Source organism: Apodemus sylvaticus, chromosome 21 (assembly GCF_947179515.1).
Source record: "Apodemus sylvaticus chromosome 21, mApoSyl1.1, whole genome shotgun sequence".
Lineage (NCBI taxonomy): Eukaryota > Metazoa > Chordata > Mammalia > Rodentia > Muridae > Apodemus > Apodemus sylvaticus.
This window is the reverse complement of record NC_067492.1, coordinates 44,435,240-44,460,947: the sequence shown is the minus strand read 5'-3', so window position 1 is coordinate 44,460,947 and position 25,708 is coordinate 44,435,240. Positions and strand designations below refer to the sequence as shown.

General features: G+C 39.6%; 1 protein-coding gene across 7 annotated transcripts in view; it reads left to right on the top strand.

Moving 5' to 3' along the window:
- The window catches only part of Phkb (phosphorylase kinase regulatory subunit beta), a 185,136-nt gene that overhangs the window by 93,612 nt on the left and 65,816 nt on the right, over nucleotides 1-25,708 (top strand). For all 7 annotated transcript variants that reach the window (XM_052167173.1, XM_052167171.1, XM_052167170.1 and 4 more), the window contains one exon: nucleotides 16,666-16,760. In XM_052167173.1, coding sequence (XP_052023133.1) covers nucleotides 16,666-16,760 — 95 coding nt within the window. The remainder of the gene's footprint in view (nucleotides 1-16,665; nucleotides 16,761-25,708) is intronic.

Below are 25,708 nucleotides of genomic sequence, written 5' to 3'. Positions count from 1 at the left end.
TGGAACCTATTTTCTTTCTCTGTTATCAAGTTGTTAGGAATAAATATATCTTGGGTTATGTTTTTCCTTTGGGTGGAGTTGGACTTGGGTGGAACTTCACACTGTTAGCTCTTTGGTGAGTTTCTAGATTGGAAAGGTATTAGTGGTGTCCAACAGTTCCAGAAAGTAAAGTACTTTAAGACTGTGTGTGAATGTATCTGCATTCAGCTTGGGGATTCCAGCAGAAGGCTATGAAAACTGTAGTTGCTTTTGTATGATATGAGAACATTTCTCATTTACTCTAAAAGGCATGTTTGACTATTGCTTCAATAAACCATAGTTACTGGTCATCTTTGAAAGTTCTCTTTTTCTCCAGTAAATATATGTTGGTAATTTTCATTCTCACCTAGTTGTTTAATAAAACTCTTTATTTATAATTATTTGAATAATAATTTTTTAGCTATTTCTACAACTGAATCAGAATATGTATGAACAAACTTAGCAATGACAATCAACTTACTCTGCATCTTCCTATCCCATACTATAAAATGTTGAGTATTAATAACATATTTATCAAAAGGGCTGTCATTTTAGAGTTAGAATCTGTGTGTGACAGATTATGAATCAAGCTAACTAAAAACTCAAACTTCTCACTGTATGCAATACTATTGTCTTTGTAGTTTTGAGAATTTTTATTTAAACGCATGTTTGTGCTAGAAGAGGAATCATCTTTGGCTTGTTTTCATCATCCATGAGGGACGAAGGTTTCAGAGGCCAGATTCCCAGAGTTCAGTTTGAGGTTTTTATACACATTACACAAGACCAAACAAAAACTAGGGAAAGAACTCAAATCCGTGCTCTTTCCAGTTCTCTTCTGTGTATTTTCCACGTCTCCTGTGCCAGGTGTGGTTGGAGTCACTGCAGGGGAAAGAGTGGTAACCTCTCGAGGCCTGGGAAAGGCTGAGGAACCCGGAAGCATAATTGGCTGCATTCCCCATGGTCACGTAAAACTGGTCTTCAAAAGAGGACATTAAGAATGTTCTCCCTCAGGAGAAAATTGTGTCCGTTCTCACTCCAAATCAAAGTGTTGAATGTTTGCAGGTTGTTAACATAGGCAGCATTTTCCTGTGAACAGGAATGTAAAACACATGCTTCCATTCCTATTCAGTGGCCAAAGCAAGCAAGAAATGCTCTGAACTACCTTAAAAGAAGACTCTCTTTTTTTCCTACCAAAGTTCTGAAACATGTTAGAGAGCATGCAGGGGGCACATTCCATGAAGCCATAAGCGGATTTCCATCTGGAAAGAGAAAAAGCTGTGTTTTACCCCATCGTGCTGGCCTAACCCTATCGTCCTGCCGAGTGCAGGCTGAGCATTTCCAGGCTGGGTTATTTAGCTGCTGCCCTGAATTCTTTATAACCCTTCAAATGTCCATGGATGGTGTTAAGATTCTAGATACCATATTTACTAATGAAGTTTTATTTATTCATTAAAGAAACCTCAGCTTCATACCTTCCCAATGACATTTTATAAGCAGGTAACTGGAATTAGTATTTTTACATGAGTGTAATAGCAAAGTGAATCTTTAAAAATACTCTGACTTTCATAACTCAGGTCAGTTTTTAGCCTACTGAAATCTACTGAGGATGTTATCTATGCTGTGTGTATCCCTAAGTGAATTTTATGCAACAGAGCTATGTGCCTTTTATTATAGTGATCAAGAAAGATAATATGTATGCTGTTTTCTGAATCACATTGTTTTTCAGAAAATGATTCATTTTTTACAATATATCTTTTTTTTTAGAAAATGAACTTCTAGAAACTCAGAGTTTCTATTTAATAAGTAAATTATAAATGTGTATTTTAAATCACATGGCATATTTTAAGATCTATTTGACTTGTCATCTGTAGTGATTTCAGCTCTTCTTTAAATTGGAAACTTTAACAATATTCAGTTAACATTGTGCTATAGACCATCCCTGACCTCAAGCTGTACTTCAGAGCAATAGTGATTAAAAACTGCATGGCATTGGCATAGTAAGAGACAGGTAGATCAGTGGAATAGTATAGAATACCCTGAAATGAACCCACACACCTGTGGTCACTTGATCTTTGACAAAAGGAGATAAAAACCATCCAATGGGAAAAACACAGCATTTTCTTTCTTTCTTTTTTTTTTAATTTATTGATATATTTATTTACATTTCAAATGATTTCCCCTTTTCTGGACCCCCACTCCCCGAAAGTCCCATCAGTCCCCTTCCCTCCCCCTGTTTTCCCACTGAACCCTTCCCACTTCCCTGTTCTGATTTTGCTCTATACTGCTTCACTGAGTCTTTCCAGAACAAGGGGCCACTCCTCCCGTTCTTCGTGTACCTCATTTGATGTGTGGATTATGTTTTGGGTATTCCAGTTTTCTAGGTTAATATCTACTTATTAGTGAGTGCATACCATGATTGATCTTTTGAGTCTGGGTTACCTCACTTAGTATGATGTTCTCCGGCTCATTCATTTGCCTAAGAATTTCATGAATTCATTGTTTCTAATGGCTGAATAGTACTCCATTGTGTATATATACCACATTTTTTGCATCCACTCTTCTGTTGAGGGATACCTGGGTTCTTTCCAACTTCTGGCAATTATAAATAGGGCTGCTATGAACATAGTGGAACATGTATCCTTATTACATGCTGGGGAATCTTTTGGGTATATGCCCAGGAGTGGTATAGCAGGATCTTCTGGAAGTGAGGTGCCCAGTTTTCGGAGGAACCGCCAGACTGATTTCTAGAGTGGTTGTACCAATTTGCAACCCCACCAGCAATGGAGGAGTGTTCCTCTTTCTCCCCATCCTCGCCAACACCTGCTGTCCCCTGATTTTTTAATCTTAGCCATTCTGACGGGTGTAAGGTGAAATCTTAGGGTTGTTTTGATTTGCATTTCCCTAATGACTAATGAAGTTGAGCATTTTTTAAGATGTTTCTCTGCCATCCAAAATTCTTCAGGTGAGAATTCTTTGTTTAACTCTGTACCCCATTTTTTAATAGGGTTGTTTGGTTTTCTGGAGTCTAATTTCTTGAGTTCTTTATATATATTGGATATTAGCCCTCTATCTGATGTAGGATTGGTGAAGATCTTTTCCCAATTTGTTGGTTGCCGATCTGTCCTTTTGATGGTGTCCTTTGCCTTACAGAAACTTTGTAATTTTATGAGGTCCCATTTGTCAATTCTTGATCTTAGAGCATATGCTATTGGTGTTCTGTTCAGAAACTTTCTCCCTGTACTGATGTCCTCAAGGGTCTTCCCCAGTTTCTTTTCTATTAGCTTCAGAGTATCTGGCTTTATGTGGAGGTCCTTGATCCATTTGGATTTGAGCTTAGTATAAGGAGACAAGGATGGATCAATTAGCATTCTTTTGCATGCTGACCTCCAGTTGAAAGAGCACCATTTGTTGAAAAGGCTATCTTTTTTCCATTGGATGTTTTCCACCCCTTTGTCGAGGATCAAGTGGCCATAGGTGTGTGGGTTCATATCTGGATCTTCAATCCTGTTCCATTGATCCGCCTGCCTGTCACTGTACCAATACCATGCAGTTTTTAACACTATTGCTCTGTAGTATTGCTTGAGGTCAGGGATACTGATTCCCCCAGACTTTCTTTTGTTGCTGAGAATAGTTTTAGCTATCCTGGGTTTTTTGTTGTTCCAGATGAATTTGATAATTGCTCTTTCTAACTCTGTGAAGAATTGAGTTGGGATTTTGATGGGTATTGCATTGAATCTGTATATTGCTTTTGGCAAAATGGCCATTTTCACTATATTGATCCTGCCGATCAATGAGCATGGGAGGTTTTCCCATTTTTTGAGGTCTTCTTCCATTTCCTTCTTCAGAGTCTTGAAGTTCTTGTCATACAGATCTTTCACATGTTTGGTAAGAGACACCCCAAGATACTTTATACTGTTTGTGGCTATTGTGAAGGGGGTCATTTCCCTAATTTCTTTCTCAGCCTGCTTATCCTTTGAGTATAGGAAGGCCACTGATTTGCTTGAGTTGATTTTATAACCTGCCACTTTGCTGAAGTTGTTTATCAGCTGTAGGAGTTCTCTAGTGGAGTTTTTTGGGTCACTTAGGTAGACTATCATGTAGTCTGCAAATAATGATAGTTTGACTTCTTCCTTTCCAATTTGTATCCCTTTGACCTCCTTATGTTGTCGAATTGCCCGAGCTAGTACCTCAAGTCCAATATTGAAAAGATAAGGAGAAAGGCGGCAGCCCTGTCTAGTCCCTGATTTTAGAGGGATTGCTTCAAGTTTCTCTCCATTTAGTTTGATGCTGGCTACCAGTTTGCTGTATATTGCTTTAACGATGTTTAGGTATGGGCCTTGAATTCCTGTTCTTTCCAAGACTTTAAGCATGAAAGGATGCTGAATTTTGTCAAATGCTTTTTCAGCATCCAATGAAATGACCATGTGGTTTTTTTCTTTGAGTTTGTTTATGTAGTGGATTGCATTGATGGATTTCCGTATATTGAACCAACCCTGCATCCCTGGGATAAAGCCGACTTGATCATGGTGGATGATCGTTTTGATGTGTTCTTGGATTCGGTTGGCAAGAATTTTATTGAGTATTTTTGCATAGATGCTCATCAGGGAGATTGGTCTGAAGTTTTCTTTCTTTGTTGGATCTTTCTATGGTTTTGGTATCAGCGTAATTGTGGCTTCGTAGAAGGAATTGGGTATGGTTCCTTCTGTTTCTATTTTGTGGAATAGTTTGAAGAGTATTGGTGTTAGGTCTTCTTTGAAGGTCTTATAGAATTCTGCACTGAAACCATCTGGTCCTGTGCTTTTTTTGGTTGGAAGACTTTCTATGACCCCTTCTATTTCTTTAGGGGTTATGGGACTGTTTAGATGATCTATTTGTACCTGATTTAATTTTGGTATTTGGTATCTGTCTAGGAAATTGTCCATTTCCTCCAGATTCTCCAGTTGTGTTGAGTATAGGCTTTTGTATTAGGATCTGATGATTTTTTGGATTTCCTCAGTTTCTGTTTAATATCTCCCTTTTCATTTCTAATTTTGTTGATTTGGATACTTTCTCTGTCCCCTTTGGTCAGTCTGGCTAAGGGTTTATCTATCTTGTTGATTTTCTCAAAGAACCAGCTCCTGGACTCGTTGATTCTTTGTATGGTTCTCTTTGTTTCCACTTGATTGATTTCAGCCCTGAGTTTGATGATTTCCTGCCTTCTACTCCTCCTGGGTGTAATAGCTTCTTTTTGTTCCAGGGCTTTCAGGTGTGTCACTAAGCTGCTAGTATATGCTCTCTCCATTTTCTTTTTGGAGGCACTCAGGGCTATGAGTTTTCCTCTTAGCACTGCTTTCATTGTGTCCCAAAGATTTGGGTATGTTGTGCCTTCATTTTCATTAAATTCTAAAAAGTCTCTGATTTCTTTCTTGATTTCTTCTTTGGCCAAGGTGTCGTTGAGTAGAGTATTGTTCAGCCTCCATGTGTATGTGGGCTTTCTGTTGTTTTTGTTGCTATTGAAAACCACTCTTACACCACAGTGATCTGATAGGAGGCATGGGATTAGTTCGATCTTCTTGTTGAGGTCTTTCTTGTGACCAATTATATGGTCGATTTTGGAGAAGGTACCATGAGGTGCTGAGAAAAAGGTATATTCTTTTGCTTTAGGGTGAAATGTTCTATAAATATCCATCAAATTGGTCTAAAGCTCCAATTAGTTTTACTGTGTCCCTGTTTAGTTTCTGTTTTCCTGATCGGTCCATTGAGGAGAGTGCAGTGTTGAAGTCCCCCACAATTATTGTGTTAGGTGCAATGTGTGCTTTGAGCTTTAGTAAAGTTTCTTTTACGAATGAGGGTGCCCTTGTATTTGGAGCATAGATGTTCAGAATTGAAAGTTCTTCTTGGTGGATTTTTCCTTTGACCAGCAAGAAGTGTCCCTCAGTGTCCCTTTTGATGACTTTAGGTTGAAAGTCGATTTTATCTGATATTAGAATGGCTACTCCGGCTCATTTCCCGAGACCATTGGCTTGTAAAATTGTCTTCCAGCCTTTTACTCTAAGGTAGTTTTTGTCTTTGACATTTAGGTGTGTTTCCTGTATGCAGCAAAATGTAGGGTCCTGTTTCCTTATCCAGTCTTGTTAGTCTATGTCTTTTTATTGGGGAATTGAGTCCATTGATGTTAAGAGATAATAAGGAATAGAGATTATTACTTCCTATCATTTTTGATGTTATTTTTATATTTGAGTGATTATCTTCTTTTGGGTTTGATGAAGGAAGGTTATTATCTTACTTTTTCCAGGGTGTAGTTTCCCTCCTTGTATTGGAGTTTTCCTCCTATTATTCGTTGTAGAGCTGGGTTTGTGGAAAGATATTGTGTAAATTTGGTTTTGTCATGGAATGTCTTGGTTTCTCCATCTATTGTGATTGAGAGTTTTGCTGGGTATAGTAGTCTTGTCTGACATTTGTGTTCTCTTAGAGTCTGCATGAGATCTGCCCAGGATCTTCTAGCTTTCATGGTCTCTGGTGAGAAGTCTGGTGTGATTCTGATAGGTCTTCCTTTATATGTTACTTGGCCTTTTTCTCTTACTGCCTTTAATATTCTCTTTGTTTAGTGCATTTGGGGTTTTAATTATTATGTGGCGAGAGGTATTTCTGCTCAGATCCAGTCTGTTTGGAGTACTGTAGGCTTCTTGTATATTCATAGGTATCTCTCTCTTTAAGTTGGGAAAGTTTTCTTCCATAATTTTGTTAAAGATATTTGCTGGCCCTTTCAGTTGTAAATCTTCACTCTCATCTATACCTATAATCCTTAGGTTTGGTCTTCTCATTGTATCCTGGATTTCCTGGATTTTCTGGGATACAAGCTTTTTGCATTTTGCATTTTCTTTGACTGTTGAGTCAATGGTTTCTGTGGTATCTTCGGCATCTGAAATTCTTTCTTCCATCTCTTGTATTCTGTTGTTTATATTTGCATCTATGGCCCCTGATTTCTTCTCAAGGTTTTCTATCTCCAAAGTTGTCTCCCTTTGTGATTTCTTAGTTGTTTCTACTTCTGTTTTTAGATCCAGGATGGTTTTGCTCAGTTCCATAATTTGTTTGTTTGTGTTTTCCTGTAATTCTTTAAGAGATTTTTGTGTTTCCTCTTTCATGACTTCTGCCTCTTGACTCAAGTTCTCCTGCATTTCTTTAATTTTTTTTTTTTTTTTTTTTTTTTTTTTTTTTTTTTTTGCGTTTCTTCTTTATTGGCTTCTGTCTCTTGAGCCTTATTCTCCTGCATTTCTCTAAGTGATTTTTCTGTTTCCATTATACGGGTTTCTAGCTTATGCATGTTCCCCTGTATTTCTTTATGAGATTCATTTATGTCCTTTTTGTGTTCTTCTAGCAGCATCATGATCAGTGATTTTAAATCCAAATCTTGTTTCTCTGGTGTGTTGGCATAACCAGGACTTGCTGATGTTGGAGAGTTTGGTTCAGATGCTGCCATATTGCCTAGATTTCTGTTAGTAGCGTTCCTGCGTTTGCCCTTTGCCATCTTGTTCTCTAGAGTTAGTTGGTCTTGTCCCTGGCTGGTGTTTGGGCCTCCTGAGGGGCTCTGGGGCTATTACTGCAACACTATATGGCTGGGTTACCCCTGTAGCTGATTGCTGATGTGCTGTCTTCCTCTTGGGTGCCCTTGTAGCTCTAGTGTGCTTTGCCCCAGATTGTGTCTGTGAACCAGATGGAGCCCATTTGCACCTTCAGGGAGTGCTGATGGTGTATGCTGCCGGGACCTTTTCCGCCTGCTGATTACTCTGCTGGGCAGCCGATCTCCCAACTGGGTTGGTGCACACAAGGCTAGCCTGGCTGCTCAGGCCCTGGATCCAGGTAGAAGCCTGGGAGGCCAATGTCTGAGCAAAGTTCCCCTAGGACTATGACTGTTAATTGGGTCTGTCAGGTGGCCAGGATGGCAGGTGTGTGTGCACTCGCGCTCCCTGAAAGTGCTGGGAGAGTCTGCTGGGCTAACAACCTCCTGGGTGGGTTGACACACAGATGGCCCACCAAGCCGCCCAGTTCTTGGGGTCAGTCCAGGGCCTCTTGGGGCCTAGACCCCCACTTTGTTAGCCTCAGGCTATACCTGTTATGGCTTTGCGTGCTAGAGCTCTCTGGCGTCCTGTAGGCAAAATGGCGGCATGTGTGCTGGCGCAGGCAAAAAACCTCCTGGCAGGGTTGGCACCCCGATGGCCCCCGAACAGCCCAGGGCCTGGGTGCAGGCCAACACCCGTCAGGCTTAGACCCCCGCAATGTTGGCCTCGGGTTATGTTTGTGTACCTCAGTCTGTCAGATCTCTCTGGAGTCCGAAACCAAGATGGAGGCAAGTCTCTCGTGACTGGCAGGAAGCAGAGTTCTGATGTGGCTTCTGTGCGGTGAAAGGCACTGTAAATCCGCATGTGCTTGTAGCCCGGCTGGCCATCGAAGGTCAGTGTTCGTGGGCGCAGGTCCTATCTGGACCCTGTGTCGCCTTGGTTCCACTGCTGATGGCCCTTCGGCTGGACCAGCCACTGCTGCACTGCTGCCGCCGCTGCTGCCAAAACACAGCATTTTCAACACATGGTGCTGGATCAACTGGCTGTCAACATGTAGAAGAATGCAAATTGATCCATTCTTATCTCCCTGTACAAAGCTCAAGTCCATGTGGATCAAGGACCTCTACAGAAAACCAGATACACTGAACCTAGTAGAAAAGAAAGTGGGGGAAAGTCTCAAACACATGGGCACTGGGGATAAGTTCCTGAACAGAACACCAGTGGCTTATGTTCTAAGATCAAGAATCGACAAATGGGACCTCATAAAATTACAAAGCTTAGCCGGGCGGTGGTGGCACATGCCTTTAATCCCAGCACTTGGGAGGCAGAGGCAGGTGAGTTCCTCACCGAGTGAGTTCTAGGACAGCCAGGGCTATACAGAGAAACCCTGTCTTAGGGGGAAAAAAAACCCAAAAAATAAATAAATAAATTACAAAGCTTCTGTAAGGCAAAGGACACTGTCAATAGAACAAAATGGCAACCAACAGATTGGGAAAAGATCTTTACCAATCTCACATCTGATAGAGGATTAATATCCAATATATATAAAGTATTCAAGAAGTTAGGCTTCAGAGAACCAAACAACCTTATTAAAAAATGGGGAACAAAGCTAAACAAAGATTTCTCAACTGAGGAAATTCAAATGGCTGGGAAGCACCTTAAGAAATGTTCAACATCCTTACAGCAGGCATTGTTGTACAGAAAAGTAGTTTTCTTAAAACTAAAACACTTAATTGCTACTAGGGCTAGAAATTTTTCAGGAAGATTATGATTTTCTTTCTTTTGATCATTTTGCTAATTCCTGAGACCAAGTACCTTATGAGACGCATACTCTTCCTTCTGAGTCAAGACTCAGACAGCCAGGCTGACTCAGCAAAGGCATGTGGATGTTCCATGGGAGACTATACCAAGGGCCAGGATTGTGGTAAACTGACTATTAAAGTAGATATGTCAGAAAAGGGATAATTATTCTTCCTATTGCCTTAGCGTAGCTTTAATGAACTTTGTAAGGTTGTCCCTTGACCAGGTAATTTGACCAGGTGGTTGAAATGCTTAGCTTCATGAATTAAGGAAAAGGACATTACAATCCATTCCTTCACTCGGGCTAGAAGCAGATTTTATTTTTTTCACCAGAAAGACATAGTTTGCCCCTAATTGGCCTGTTACAAGTAAATTTGGGTGGTGGAGAAAAGAAAGAGACCACCACTTCAATTAAAGTGTCTGCACAAGGCTTATTAATCTTTTCTTTTTCTTACTTAATTTTTTTGTTTCCTTTCTTTTTTATTAATTATTCCATTAGTTTACATCTTGAATGATATACCACATCTTTGGTACCTCCCTAAGTCCCCCATCCCATAACCTCCCTCTCCTCCCTCCCCTTTGCTTCTATGAGAGTGCTCCCCTACCTACCTACCCTCTCCTGCCCAGCATCTCCCACACTGGACCATCAAACCTTCACATGACCAAGGGCCTCCCCTCCCATTGATGTCAGACAAGGCCATTCTCTGCTACCTATGTATCTGGAGCCATGGGTCCCTATTCTTGATGAAGGGTAGGTGCCTTGCTCACCTAAGCAGATCGGCACCAAGGGGAAGGAAATGCACTTGGTTTTTATTCTAACTAGTTGGTAACTGTGTCTTCTCCCCATTGGCTGGGAGCTGAGCCTCACAGTCTTTTGATTGACTAGTCTTGAAAGAATCAGTACATTGGAAATGAAGATGGAAGGGGTCAGCCACTTTAATATGAAACTGTATGGGGTAGGAGGAGGCATGGCTTAGGGGTGCTAGCTGCTTTATTTAACAAAGGTTGTTTATGAGGTGCAGGGGAACACTTAGATAAAAGTTTCCAGGAGAGGGAAATAAAAAGATTCGCATTCCTTGTCCTAAGTACAGGCTTTATATTATTTGTCAGAAAAGACTCATGTTTAATGTTTCTTATAGGCCTCAGGATGATTGTAAAGAGCATGTGCAAATGCATACTCATGTCTGCTTGTGAAGATCAGAGGTCCTCATACCTTGGGTGTCTGTCCCCAGGAGTCGCCACCTTGGCTTTTGTTGTTTTGTTGTTATTTTGTTTTGTATTGTTTTGAGATATTGTCTTTCATAGGTCTAGTGTAGGAGAATCACACTGGAATGACAGATTTCAAGGTCCAGGTATCTTTCTGTCCCTGCCTTACCAGCATTAGGACTGCAAGCACATGCCACCATGCTGGGCTTTTTAAATGTTGATTCTAGGGATCACACCTAGGTCCTCATGCTTGCATAAGCTCTTTACTAGCCTCTTAATAGTTTTTGGTTTTGCTTTTTGATACTCAAAACTAATTGAGGTAATGTCAAGGTATATTTTGTAAACTCTTTCTTGCTTACATAATGCAAATAATTGTTTACCCTTTGTATTTTAAGGACTTTGTGTTTTGGACCTTGTTAGGTTCACAGCAGACACCCTAAATGGCAGTGCCACTGACAATGTCCTAATGACAATCTGGGCTTAGCTTAGGCTAGACTTTGACCAGGTAAGCAGACAAAATGAGAAACAAAACTCAGCATTCCTCAGAAATCTTGTGAAGCCAGTTTCTTTTTATCAGGAAAAAAGCATTACTTTTTTTCCACCACCTGTAGCTAACTAACTCTGGCAATGGGCATCTAGTTTCTGATTAGCCCAAAGGAGCCGACTTCTGTTCAGACTCCCCATGCTGGCCAGGTGGGCTGCTCTGGTCCACCCCCTATCTCTCTCTCCCTACTCTTGACTCCCAAGCTGTTCAGTCTCATGCACACCAACCCCACCACTGTACCACCAGCAGCGCCCCATCGCCATAAACCTGGCAAAGCTTTTCCCACCAGTTGCTACTCTCAGCCCCAGCCCACCCCTAGACAGCCTCATTAGTTTGATTACCAAATAAACTCTCTTTCTGTTCACCAAGTGGTCTAGGGCAGCGGTTTACTGCATCCTCACTTACAGTCCTATCCTGGAAATACTTGACTACCTCTGAGAATGGACATTGTGTTGTTAATGTAGAAAGTCTTTCCTCTGTTGTCCATTGTTCACTGTAATGCTGAATATTCATTTACATTTTCTTCATGCTCATCTCTGTTTATGAGAAAATGTTTGCCATTGAACTGGCACCCTCAGGACCTGTACCTTTGTCTCCCAAGGGACGAAAATCATGATTGTGTGTGTGTGTGTGTGTGTGTGTGTGTGTGTGTTGTCATTGATCTTCTAAGGATATTTGTCACTTTTACCACTATGGAAAGTAATGCAATGACAACAGTTAGTGTTTCAATGCATGCTAATGCCACCAATTTGTTTTGTTTAGTGAGTCAGTCTAGGGAGGTTCCACTTTTGGGGCTAAAGACACTGTGCCAGGTACAGAGGATATAGGCACGAGGAAAAGTACACAGCCTGTGGTGTTCTGGATGCACATTGCATAAATTGGAATGTACAGATACACATAGCAGTAGCAGTAGTGCCTGAAGAAATGCAAATGATTCTCTCAAGGACTTGACTAACCAGATGATTTAGTATCTATTTAAGTAGTTAACATTTAAGTTTCCTAAGGACATAGCTTTTCTTACTTGATCTGTCATCATTTGCAAATAAAAAAATAAAAGAATTTCATTTATATAGAGTAACAGTGAAATATTACAAAGTACTTGTCAGTTGTGGAAAGTTTTTCACATAGGGATGATATTAATGAACTAAGCAAATGGTTTGCTCTTTTAGAAAATCGGTATACAAATCAACCCTGCATCATAAGCCAAACTGAAATCTATAAATTCTTAACGTGTAAGTGTCTGCTGCACTGAAGCCTGTGTTTGGTTGGTTTTGATTTTGAAAACAATTTTTTTGTAAATGTAAGTGCATCTGCTGTATGTTAGCTATGAACAATTTGCTTAAGCTTTTGTGTTCTGTAAAGTGAACAAGTTGCTAGAATTAATAGATGCTCAGTGTTCAAAGAACACTAAGAACTTGGTACTCACCTTTTAAGGGTTCTTAACCTTACTGTTTTTTCTGCTGTTAGGAATATTTTCATATTATTATTAAGAATCTCCAGTAGTTACTAAAATATCCTTTGGTGATTTTGTTTCTTGAACAACATTATAGTTGTGCTTGGAAGTTATCACAAAATTGAACTATAATAGAAAAATATCTCCGAAACTGCATAGCATTTTGCAATCATTACCTCCCTGGTCTGTTTTTCAGAAGTATTCATAAAAAGTGCAGTACCTAAACCACTGTAGAAAACAAAATGCCCTTTTTTAAAAAAATAAACAAACATAGGATCTGTGGATATAAACACACTGATAGGAAACTCAGCAGGTGTTGTTTTTATAAAATCACAGTAGAACTAAAGATGAAAAATCTTCATGACCATATTCCATAGGCTGAGTGAAATATAGGGTGTGCCTATGCATTTTAGTAGAAGTTAATTTCATTTTTAAAAGTTAACTAATCACGTATAGGTGTGTAGACATAAGCACGATAATGCATACATGTAAACATGTAAGATAATATGGAAATATAAACATGTATGATACACAAATGTAAACATGTAAGATAATGTGCAAAAGTAAGCACATCTAGGTTGGAGGTTGTGCTTACTACAAGTTTGCATAGTAACTTCCAAAATTCCAATAAGTTACGCAGTATTTCATTTCAGGACTGTTTACCTATTGGGACATCTCTCCAACACAGTGCCTCCAAGGTCATGCAGAACCCTGGCTACAGTGTGCCTCAGTGATGGTGGCCATCACCCAGGTGTGCTCTATAAAACACCAGAGCAATATTGACTGTGGCTCTTCCACACACACCTGACCCTAAACCTTCCGTCTAGACAATGACTCCCTTACTGCTTAGATTTTACCACAAGTTCCCACAAGGACTGCCACATGGAAGGGGCGTCCAGGTGCACTGTGGATGAGGTTGGGGCACCTGATCACCAGTGCTCCTTGGAAATGCTAGTTCTTAACAGTGTTCTAGAATTCTGTATCTGATAAATGTAACCTGAGCACGTTTTAGAATGCCTTTTTGTTTGTTTGTTTTTTGTTTTTTGGGTTTTTTTTTGAGGCAGGGTTTCTCTGTGTAGCCCTGGCTGCCCTGGAGCTCACTCTTTAGACCAGGCTGGCCTCGAACTCAGAAATTCACCTGCCTCTGCCTCCCAGAGTGCTGGGATCACAGGTGTGCGCCACCACGCCCGGCTAGAATGCCTTTATTGCGGTATAGTTCTTGTGCTGTGCATTTTACCTACTGGGAACTTAGTTGTTTTAGTTTGTTCCCAGAGTTATGTGTTTGTCATCACGTTCGATTTCAAAACATTTTCATCACATACTTTCCTCTAACTACTGACCTGTTAGCCCAGACCTGCCTGTACTTTGCCGTCACTAATCTCCTTGCTGTTGCCTATTCTGAACTTCCTGTAAGCTTGGTCACATAATATGTCCTTTTGTGTCTAACTTCTCCAGCTTAGCATATTGTTTTCAAGATTCATCTATTTTGAATTCTATATCAGCACTTAATTCTTTTTTATGGCAGAGAACATCCCTTTATATAAATACAACCTCATTTAAGTTCTTGATTCGATAATAATTTGGATTTTTGAAACAGCATCTCACATCATGACTTGTGCTGGCCTTTAATACATTAGCAGGCCTCATACAGTGCTGTGGTCTCACCTGAGGATAGGCAGTCATGTCTTGGCCAACCTCATCTGTTGTTTGTTTTGGGAGACAGGGTCACAGCATATATTAACCCTGGCTAGCCTGGAACTTGCTGTGTAAACCAGGTGGGCCTTAAACTCAACAGAGGCTTCCCTGCCTCTGTCTCTGCAGTGCTGGGATTAAAGGCGTGGCCACCATTCACAGGTGTTCTGCATCAACATTTGGGTTGTTTCCATTTGGAAACTATCATAAATAATCCTACTTTGAACTTTCACATATAAATTATTTGACATTTTTCATTCCTATGAGATGTGTATTTAGTAAAGGCTATTAGTCATATGCTAGCTTTTATGTCTTAACATTTTGAGCAACTTTTCTAGATTCTTTCCAACACAGTGGCATGTGTTTGCTTTGCTGCTGTTTCTGGAGTTCTACATTTGCTACATCTTTACTAAATTTTGTTCTTAACTGTTTTAAACTGTTGTTATCAATATTATAGCTACATTGATATATATGAATTGGTATCTCATTTGGGTATTAATGTTGCTAAGCAATTTTTCATGTGTTTATTGGTAATTTCTTTGGAGGAGTTTAGTTATGTGGCTACTTTTAAATTGAATTTTTATCATTGTTGACTTATAAGAGCTCATTATATATTCTAGATAGAAGTCGCTTTAGGAACATAATTTGATATTATTTTCAACCATTCACTGGGCTATCATTTCACTTTATCAATGATGTCTTTTGAAGAATAAAAGGATAAAACATTTATGAAATATAAGTCAACAAAATGTTCTTCTAACAGGCTTACAGTTTAGCACTTATGTGTGACTTTTTATTTTTGTTTTGTTTATGTTCTCTCTCCTGATTTTCAAACTGTCCCTGGACAACATACAAACAAGAGTTTTATATTGATATGTTATACTATAATAATTGACATTTTATTATTAAACTATCCTTGCATTTGTTTGGTAAATCCTATGTGATCTTGGTATATAATTCCTTTTATATGTTAATTAGTTTGCTAACATTTTGTTAAAAATTTGTGTGTAGCACTTGGAGGCAGAGGCAGGCAGATCTTTATATTTTCAAGGCCAGCCTGGTCTACAGAGTGAGTTCCAGGACAGCCAGGATTATACAGAGAAACCCTGTCTTGAAAAACCAAAAAATAAAAAAGGAAAAGAGAGAGGGAGGGAGGGAGGGAGGGAGGGATAGAGAGAGACTTATGTGTGTATATTCATAGGAATTTTGGGTTTATAGTTTCCTTATAACTTGGCAACTGTGAACTAGAAAATTTATTCTTTTATCTGTGCAAGTTTGTAGAAGATTGATTTTAATTTCTCTTTAACTATTTAGTTAACATCACCAATGAAACCTTAAACTGGTTGTTTTTGTATATGTATGAGCATGTGCAGGTGTGTGTGTGTGCAGGTGTGTGTATGTATGTGTTTGTGTGTATGAGTGTGTGTGTTTTGAATGTGTATATGAAGGAGGATGTGTATGCAAGTGTGTTAGTGTTTAAAGTCTCAGTCACTTTCCTTTTTATAAGTGTGCTCAGATCTTTCTGTGTGTGCCTCCTGAGGAACTCTCCAGAGTTTGTGTCTTTCCAGGGTTTACTGTCTCACCCAGAGCACCTAGCTTGTGGATTCACTCGCCTTTGTATTGTTCTCTGATCACACTTAGGTCGGACATAGTGTTCCCACCTCAGTCCTTGGATGTTTTCTCTCCGACACTCTTTGTTCTTGTTTGTATCTTCAGATCAATTTAGCCATTCTTTGCTCTGTTCTTTCTGCTTTTCATGAGCCTGGTTTTGATTTGATACTCTCTATTGATTTTTTTCTTTTGCCTTCTAGTTCATTAGTTTCAACGTTTATCATTTCTATTCTGCTGCTGTTTATTTATTTTTCTCCTGAAATTTCCATCTGAAGATGGGAAGCTAGGGTATTGCTTTTATATTTGGCTATTTAATATGTACACAATTAATATGTACACAATTTAATATGTACACATGAGCGGTGCTCCTTCTACATCTTCAGCCTCTTGTCTGGGCCTGAGTGGCATCAGGAACAGAACCATGTGCACACTAGCAAAAGCGCTATAACCTGCCCTAAAAGGACTTTCTGATTTTCCTTTGATTTTTTTTTTCCATTTGACCATTGGTTATTTATGAGGATGTCACTGAATTTCCTTAGATTCATTAATTTTTGAAAATCCTTTGTCACTAGCTTCTTGTTTTATTGTATTGTAGGGAAAGAATATACCTTCTCCTTTTTCAATCCTTGCATTATCTTATGTCCTACCTTATCGTGTTTCTCAGAGAATGTGCTGACAGAAAAATGGATATTTTTCCTTGTTGAGTGGAATGCCCCAGAGTAGTCTCTTTTGGCTCACAGTGTTGCTTGTGTATTTGGTGTGTTGTGCTTTGTTGATGATGTAACTCGATTTCTTCTTTTCAGCTGATGAGTTAATCAGTCCTAAAGACATTGACCCTGTCCAGCGCTTTGTCCCACTTCAGAATCAACGGAACGTGAGCATGAGATACTCTAATCAGGTAAAGAGATACTTTAATTCTTAATTTAGAGTTAGCCGAAGACATTTAAAAGTTCATTCAAGGGGAATTTTATTCACAATGTGTTTTTCTTACTGCTTCTGTGGAAAAGATTTCTTTTTACTTAAGATTAAGTTGTGATAAAGGACTATTTGTTGACAAGGAAGCAGAAACGTCTCTTCTGGGTAAATGCTTCCAGATTTAGGTGAATTCAGATGTCATGGATGCCATGCATATGATTTGCAGCAGGACAGATGGTGTGTTATAGAAGGGATTAGGAGGTCATGGTTCAGAGCTCTGTGCTTGACACACCCATCTCCTCCTGTGTCTCCCTAACGGGACTGTATAACTGGAGAGGGATGTTCATAGCACATTGTGACATGATCTGGGAAGGAATGGTTTTTAAATTCTTATGTTTACTAGCTGTGGATTTAGACTGTGTTGTGTCAACACACTCTAAAGTGTTTGCAGTATCAGCAAGATTGATGTTAACTTGAGCAAACTCTCAACTATTAAATGATACCAGTAATGAGGACTGTTAAAATGAAAATGTTGTCGATTGTGGAACCTGCCTGAGGAGAAAGGAAATGAGCCTGTGTGTGCCTGGGTTCCCAAGCAGTTAGACTGCATTTAATGAAAGTGGCATCAGCCCTTGCAGTTGATATGCTTGCAAATTCAAACGTTTCCTTTATTTTAAAAAAATGCACACATGCACCTCTGCATGCACACACCAAAATGAATGAATGAATATTAAATTTTTAAAAAGAACAAAAATACTTTGTGCTAATATGAGATAAGAAAATCTTACTAGCCTATTAGCCGCTGTAAGATAAAGATATGGCCTTTCTCTTAGGCTGGCATGTTATGCCAATGTGTACCTATACCCATGTGAGGTGCTCAGGTTTACTTTAGAAATATAAAATGAGGAGTCTGTCTAATTCTATATTACCCAGCTCCAGGACTCAGCTATGGTCAGACTGTTTGTACATTCAGACTCATTTTCATGGTATTTTATGTGCTTAACCTAGTTTTTCTAGGGTCCTAGAGGATAGATTAAGCCTTTTCTTAAATTGAAGTATAGGAGCAGAAGAAAGAGCTACAAAGTATGTCATAGCTATGTGGCTAGCAGATTTACTCAATTTTTTCTTGCTTGACTATCAACACTCTACCCTGCCTTTTAGGGCCCTAACATTTATATATCCTTTGAAAAGTGCACAGAATTCCAAACATCACACAACCACAGAAACTATCTGCACCTGGTAAAGTCACACCCCTGCTAGAGCACAAGGCAAATCATAGTCAGCTGTTTCTGGCAGTCCAAAGCAGTTCCATATTACCACACCCGGGATCAAAATGAAAACATGTTCTCATAATATTTCTATGGTTTCTTAAAGAAACCAAAACTCTGAAACTGTCACTACAACACACAGGTAGAGTTCAATGTGGGGAAATCATGCTGAGTATGACCATTAAATGGAGAGGCACCTTGAGCACGTTCTGTGGAGACACAGAAATGTGCTTAGTAACCCCGCAGTGTACAGCATGGTTATTGATGACTCTTGCTGAGTGTCAATTTTGTAGGCATGAGCTGGTCCCTCTGAGGAAACCCAGGTGCTAAGTATAAATCACAGCCTCTGAGGAGGCTGGTGCTGGTTCATTATTAATAACATTTGATTAAAATTAGAATTTTAATTATTGGTCCTAGAGTATATATTTGCTGTACTATGTTGCTGCTTTAAGTATTTCTTACCCTTTTTCCTCCAAGTATTCTGTAGACTTCTTTCAGTCATATTTTAAATTCTACTAGTTTATTTTCACTATTCTTGACAGACTTTTTTTGATACTTATTTAAAATTTTTTATTGTAAAAAGCTTTTTAAATCTCAGTCAAAATTTTTAGCTATGGATTTAAGAAAATTTAACACTTTATTTTGAAAGAAATATGGGGAAATATAGCTACAGTAAATTACAGAGAAAGCCGGAGTTTCTAGGAATCCCTACTCGGCCTTCTAGAATCAATTACAGAGAACATGAAGTTCCCAGGAACCCGCCCCCCACTCCCCACCCGCTATGGTGCTAATAGCTGTGTGTTGTTATCAAACAGTAAAAATCGGAAAGCTAGCACGGGTGCGGCTCTTGTTTTGCCAGTTGCACATACGTGTCACACGGCATCTATCACACGGAGCTCGGCATCATGGCCATACGCCATGTCACTGCAAGACTTTCATCTTAGGACCATGCTTGCTCCCTTTGCTTCAGCGCCAGCTCCTGGCAACCACCAATGCATTTTCTCTTTTGTGGCTTGTAAGTTTTCACTTCAAGAATGTTATATAATTGAATATAGCTAGCATTTAACACTTCTGTAAAGGCATCCAGTTGTTGCACACGTGTCTGTGTACCTTTTGTATGACTGAATTGTACTCCATGGGATGACTATAGTGTAGTTTATTTTCCTGTTGCCTTGTAGAGGACAGGCTGTGGGTTTTGTGAATATTCAACTACGTTCCCTGTGGTCGCACGTCCGATTGCGATCATTCATATTCAGCTTGATGAAGGTGAAAGATGATGTGCTGTGCTTACCGCACTGTCTTCTCACTGGTCTCTCCTTCTGGTGTGATTTTCTGTTTCCAGAGCTCCCTTTACATTGTCTATAGATAAGTCTTCTAGCAACCAATTTCATAGTTTTCCTCTATCAGAGGATATTTTTATGCTGCCTTTGGTCCTGAAGTGGACGGGTATTGGATAGGATTTCTGATTGATGCCCTCCCCTAACTTCAGATGAGAAATTCTGTCAGTTCACATTTGTGTGCACCCTTTTTCTATGTGCTCAGCCTCCTTATGCCACAAGGCCCAGCTGCGAGATTAATCTACCTTCTTTGTGGCCCTCTACTGATGGAGCAGGGGTTGAATAGATCTGCAATTCTCTAAAGCCATTGTAGGTATATTGAGCTGTCCTCAAATACCAAGTTGTACAAAACTGTAGGTCGCTAACTGTTGCCTCAATGGAGAAGCTGGGACGGGACTCTGCATAGTACTTTTGTGCCCTGCTACTCTAGTAAAAGAGAAAGCTTTCTTTTGTTCCCTGGGCTGTGTCTCTCTGCTGTTTTAGGCCACCAACTCCTCCTGGGCCCAGCCCAGTGAGTGCCAGGCCTCAGAGTCCTACTTTGCTCCCATTATCAGGACTCAGAGATGTGTAGGCAGTCCAGCCTGTCACCTTGCCCATTTCAGAGCCCTTTAGAAATGCCTGTCTAGGGCCCCTTTGTTTCTACATCCAGGATTTTTTTTAAATGAATAATTTACAAGTCTTTTAATGAGTGAAAAAGGGTTTTGTGTTCCCTGACTTAATAAGTATTTAAGTATTTTTATAGAAACTTCCATATAATTTGTATCTTATATAATTCACTAATTTAAATGGCACAATCCAACATTTTTTACACTATATTTTCTAAAGTCAATTTTACTTTTTTATCTCTCAGAAAGAAAAAACCTATACTTTTAGTCACTCCTCTTTCTCAGTGTTGTACACTATTTGCCCTCAATGACTTTGCCTGTATGGTTTTGCCTACTTGTGTAATCTATCATATTTCATGGCTAGCATTCTCAGCGTTGAGTTTTCAAGGGGCATGCCTGTGACAGCACTTAATAGCACCCCATTTCTCTTTTTGTAGACTAGCACATCATTTTACGTTTATGGTTTACTTTGCTTGTGATCATGTGGGTGGTTTCTAAGCTTTGGCCATTGTGACGCTGCTAGCTTCTGAGTGCATTTGTTGTGTGACGTGTGTCTTCATTTTTATTGGATCTATATCTCAGAGTGGCATTGCTGGATCATACTCCAAGCTCCAGGTGAACTCTCAAGGAACTGTCAGACTTTCTTCCAAGTGATAACACTATTTTGCCTTTCCTCCAGTGTACTAGAGCTTCCATTTTTCTGCATTCTTACTGGCACTTATTTCCTGGACTTTAGGGTATTGGCAGTGGTGAAGTCATATCTAACTGATTTGTATTCCCTTAGTTACAAAAACTAACCATACTTTCATACATTTGCTGACAGCTGAGTTAGAAAAATCCATCACGTGTACTGAATCATTCCTTTATCTGACTACAAACATTTCTCCCATTTTGTGAACTGTCTATCAGCCCACTTTCTCAGTCATGTTTGAAGCACAGAAATGTTAAATTTTGATGAGGCATGATTTTTCTTTAATTACTTTTGCTTTTATTCATGTCTAAAAACCCAATCCAAAATTAAAAGCTTGTGACCTACGCCTACCTACCTTTCCTCCTAAGAATTTAGCCGTATTGCCGAGTGTAGGTGTAGGGTCCACTTTCACTCAGTCTTTCCATCAGGTGTGATGTAGGAACCCAACTTATTTCTTTGCATGTTTATCTGCAGTTGCCATCATTTGCTGAATCTTAACAGCAATTTCTAACACAAGTTTCTCAATAGAGTAAGTATATACAATCTTTCATTATTTTAGCCATTCATAAAGCAAATAGTCTGTTGTTTTTAAGTGTGTTGACAATATTTCGCAGCCATCACCAATGTCCATACAAAAAAACTTTGTAATAATCTCCATCTCCAACAAAAACCAAACCCGTTTAATGGTCGCTCACTCCTCCCTCCTCCCCCTGGCAAACACTGTTATATTTTCTGTCTCTGAATTTGCAAATCTGCCTATAATGTAGGCAGAATCACCCAATTCTTTGTATCTTGATCATTTCACTAAGCATAATTTCTAGAATAATTTTGTATACTTTCATGTATATTTGTAATGTGTCCTCGTTTCTTCCTGGAAGTTATTTTGCTATGTGCCTGGAGTGATTCATTATCTGATTTTTTTATAGTATAATAAATATACAATAAATATGCTGATTATTCTCAGAATATTAAATAGTCTCCTCCCAAATAAGAAGTGAAAACTATGATTGGGAGGTTTTCTCTTGGCTAGCCTCAGTCACAAGCCAAGTCTCTGGTACGCAGCAATTCCGATGTACATCACTCTGCCCTTGACAAGTGCTAGAACATGAAGGGTGCTCGTTGATGAGCTTCTGTCTGGAGTGCAGGTAGTGTAAGCCTGTTTGTTTAATGCAAGCCAAGCCCTGCTACACAGCTGATGTTCCCTGCAGAGCTGCTCCCCTGACTGTTACTCATCCTTCTCAGACATTCTCAGCTGCTTCCACCTACACCCTGGTGTAGCTGCAGAGTGCCTCTCCAGGGCCACCTAGGTGGGGCCAGCTCTCGGGCCATCATCACAGCGCTTCACCCACAAATCTAGAGCATTTGTGGGCTTCACCCACAAATCTAGAGCATTTGCGAGATTTGACATGAGAATCCTCGTTCTAGCACTTCTGTGCTGCCCTCCATGGTCTGGGTCCTCAGTGAGCTTTGAGTAAATTTGCGAAGGTAGCCTGTGGGGTGTTATGGAGCAGCCACGTGGCTGGAGGACCATGTGTGCTGCAGGAAGTTGAGTTTACTGCCATGCAAAAATGTTATAGGGCCTCGTAATTTACTATGTAAATTAGATAGCACTTTTCCAACTGGATTTACAGCTCTTTCCCTCCTCTAAATTCTTCTATAAAGTCTATTTAGTATTAAAAGGCTTATTAATCTTGGATGCTCTAAGGACATTTGCACGTGGCTCAGTTTTATTGGGGTTGGTTTATCAATATGGCCTCAAATAGATAACCAGTTTTAGATATAATTTCTACTTCAAAGAAATAAAACAAACTATGTTAGCTCAACAAAAGGTACATTGTTCATATGAGATGGAAAAGCTAAATTTATTTACCTATGTGTGTGGTTGTAAAGTTTATTAGAGCATAGCAATTCTTATGATTATTATAATAAAATAGACTAAAGTAGTCCAGGCATCCAAAATGTTTGAAAACCTGGGCTGACTGTGTCACGGCTATGCAGATGCTGGCCTCAGATAATTCTCTCTGGAGTCTCAAAGGACATGTGAATCTCTTATCAACTCTATTTGTACCAGAGCCTATTAAAAAATTAAATACCTTGATCAAAAACTTCAGAACTAAGAAAGCTGAATTGCATGTTTAAAGAGAGCTTTTAATAACATCATTCTAATTAACCTGCTAAACTTATTAAAATTAAGTCTCAGCAATAAGCATGATATGTAATAAAATATTTCATCTGTAAGATGAAGATTATTACTCATAGATGAAATATAAAAGAGGTTAAATAGATCCAACTAAGGAAGTAAGATTTATTGCCTAAAATAAAGATATACAGTGAGTAGTAGGGTCTGCTACTGTGTTGATAATAGTTCCTGACATCTAACTCTAAGGAAGAAAAATCAGTGAGTGTCCTCATGAGTAAATGTATTAGCTTTACCTGGAACCTTCCTCCCCCAGCCCCCAGACTCCCTTTAGTTTTGTCTTTTCTTTCTTTTCTTTTTCTCTTTTGTTAAGAGACAGGGTCTCGGGTATCTCAGGTTCTGTACCTGCTGAACCTCCTACTGGTTCTGTAGCAGGAGACAACCTTGCAGATCTGATCCTCTTACCTCTGCCTCCCAGAGTCCTAAATGCTGCCACTACTGGCATGCACCAGCAAACCCCCCTTTGTATAGACTTTAGTTTACTACATACATGATGTGTGGCAGTGTCCTCTCCAGTTCCAGGGAGTGGAGAACCTTTGCTTCCCTGAGCAGCAGTTTCTCTTTTATGAGTTCCTTTGCTTCAAGATGTTTTGGGCCACACTTTTGGTGACTAAAATGTATTTCTGATGAGTTCTTTGAGGCAGCATTTCATCCCTGTGGCATAGTATGGTGGAGCAGATCACATGGTGAGAGAGCCTCGAGAGAATTCAGTTTCTAGTGCAGTGTCACTTCAGCGCTCAATCTGAGAGGTGGATCAGCACAGTTAATGTGACAGGAAAGGTGAGCTCATCTGCTCTGACGATCTTGTGCAGAAGGCCAGTACTCAAAACATATATTTCAGTCATGTAAGCTAATTTCCAGGCTATAAATTCATGATTGGCGGAGGGGCATCTGACCTACTTAACACATATTTCCATAGTCTGGGATGAAAATATATACTTATTCATTTTTTCATTCACACCGGGGAAGGGTGGCTCCTGCTTTGTTTTCTTAAAATATAAACGTATGAAATTCTGTATGAGGACAGACATGGTGGCACATGTCTTTAATTCCAGCAGAGGCAGAGCTCAGTGAGTTCAAGGTGACCCTGGTCTTCCTGTCAAGTTCTGGGCAGCCAGGGTTACACAGTGAGACCTCGTGTGGTGATTCAATATCATAAAAATATCTCCTACTTTAGAAGAGACTAAAACTTTCACTGGGATGTCACAACCAGAGTTAATAATAGAACTTGGAGTCATGATTTAAGACTACTCTCATACTGTGTGTTCGACCAGTTTTTCTCTTTTGTCTTATTTGTTTGTTTGTTTGTTTGAGACAGGATCTCTCTATATATTCCCAGCTGTCATGCAACATACTCTGTAGGCCATGCTGGCTTCAAACTCAGAGAACTGCCTGCCTCTGCCCCCAGAGTGCTGGGACTAAAGGCCTGTGCTCACTATGCCGAGCCTCACCCTATCCCTTTAGCTTGCCTTAAGGGGACAATGCAACCACTCACCTTACTTGCCTTGGATTTCCCTTGCCATCAGTGTTTACAACCTGAGCTAATGCACAGCTGTAATCTTAAATTATGTGCTCTTCCATGCCCCTGATACATTCCAAATGATTGTGTATCATTTGCTGAAAGCAGAAAATACAGAAATTGAAAGCAACCTTTCCAAACAACTGAATATCTCCCATAAATGGATAATGTTGAACACATTTGAGTAGTTTGGGAAACAATGATTCTTGTAATACTATTTGTTATCTGGGTCCTTTGGAGTCAGTAACTTAATATCACATAACACTCTGTTAAAGATTTTTGTAAAGTCTCCCAGTCCTTCCCCATATGATTCTGTGCTGTTCATAAAGACAGGATGAAACCCTTTGTTAGACACACACACACACACACACACTCACACACACACACAGAGCCAGGGATTCATAAGGCAGCCTCAGGCAGGAGCGGATTCAGACTAATACACTCAACATATAGAGGACAGAAGACAGGGGAGTGTGAAGTGAAAAACTCAAATCTGGACTTGCTCTTGGTTAAATGAAAATCCAAAAAGAAGGGTGGGCACCCTGACTGGCTGGCTGGCTTACTTGCTTTCTGTCTGTCTGTTCTTTCTTTCTGTTTGTCTGCCTTTTCATTCTGTTAGTTTTGGAGTTAATCCCCATTATGCACATACTGACTGTAATCTTGCTTCAAAAAATAAAAATAAATCCTCTATGAATTTCTTCCTGAAGATTAAGTACTTTGTATGTGTGTGTATATATATGTGTGTGTGTGTGTGTGTGTGTGTGTGTGTGTGTCTGTCTGTCTGTCTGAGGAAGTGATGCTGTGTGGTCTTTGCATCATAAAACCTTATCTTATTACCTCTTTCACTTCAACTATGGCCTTGAACAATTTAATTACTTTAATCCTTTCTTATCTATTATATAGAAATGGCAACTTCTGACTACAGTGTCACAAATTACAGTTTATGTAAATTTAAGAATATGTGTTGGACATTCATTGTAAGAGCTAAATAAGCATTATTTTTCATTTTATTTCAAATTGCATACTTAAGAGCTGAGAAAAGTCTTGATCAGTCTAGGAGAAAATGATAAATTTACTGTTGTTTTTAACGAAACTGCAATAGTTTGATTTTACCAAAGAGTATTAGGGAGTTAGATGCTGGTGTGAAAGCCAGCTAACTCAGAGTGGCAGAGAAAGCACCCAGCTGACCTGCTTCCATAGCTGATGTCCCACAAAGAAGCTCTTACTTTATATAATCTTCAAAGGCCCTCAAACTGGATGTCCCTCCCTCCTACTCCCTGTGCATCTCTATCTACCCTCCTGACTTCCTCTTAC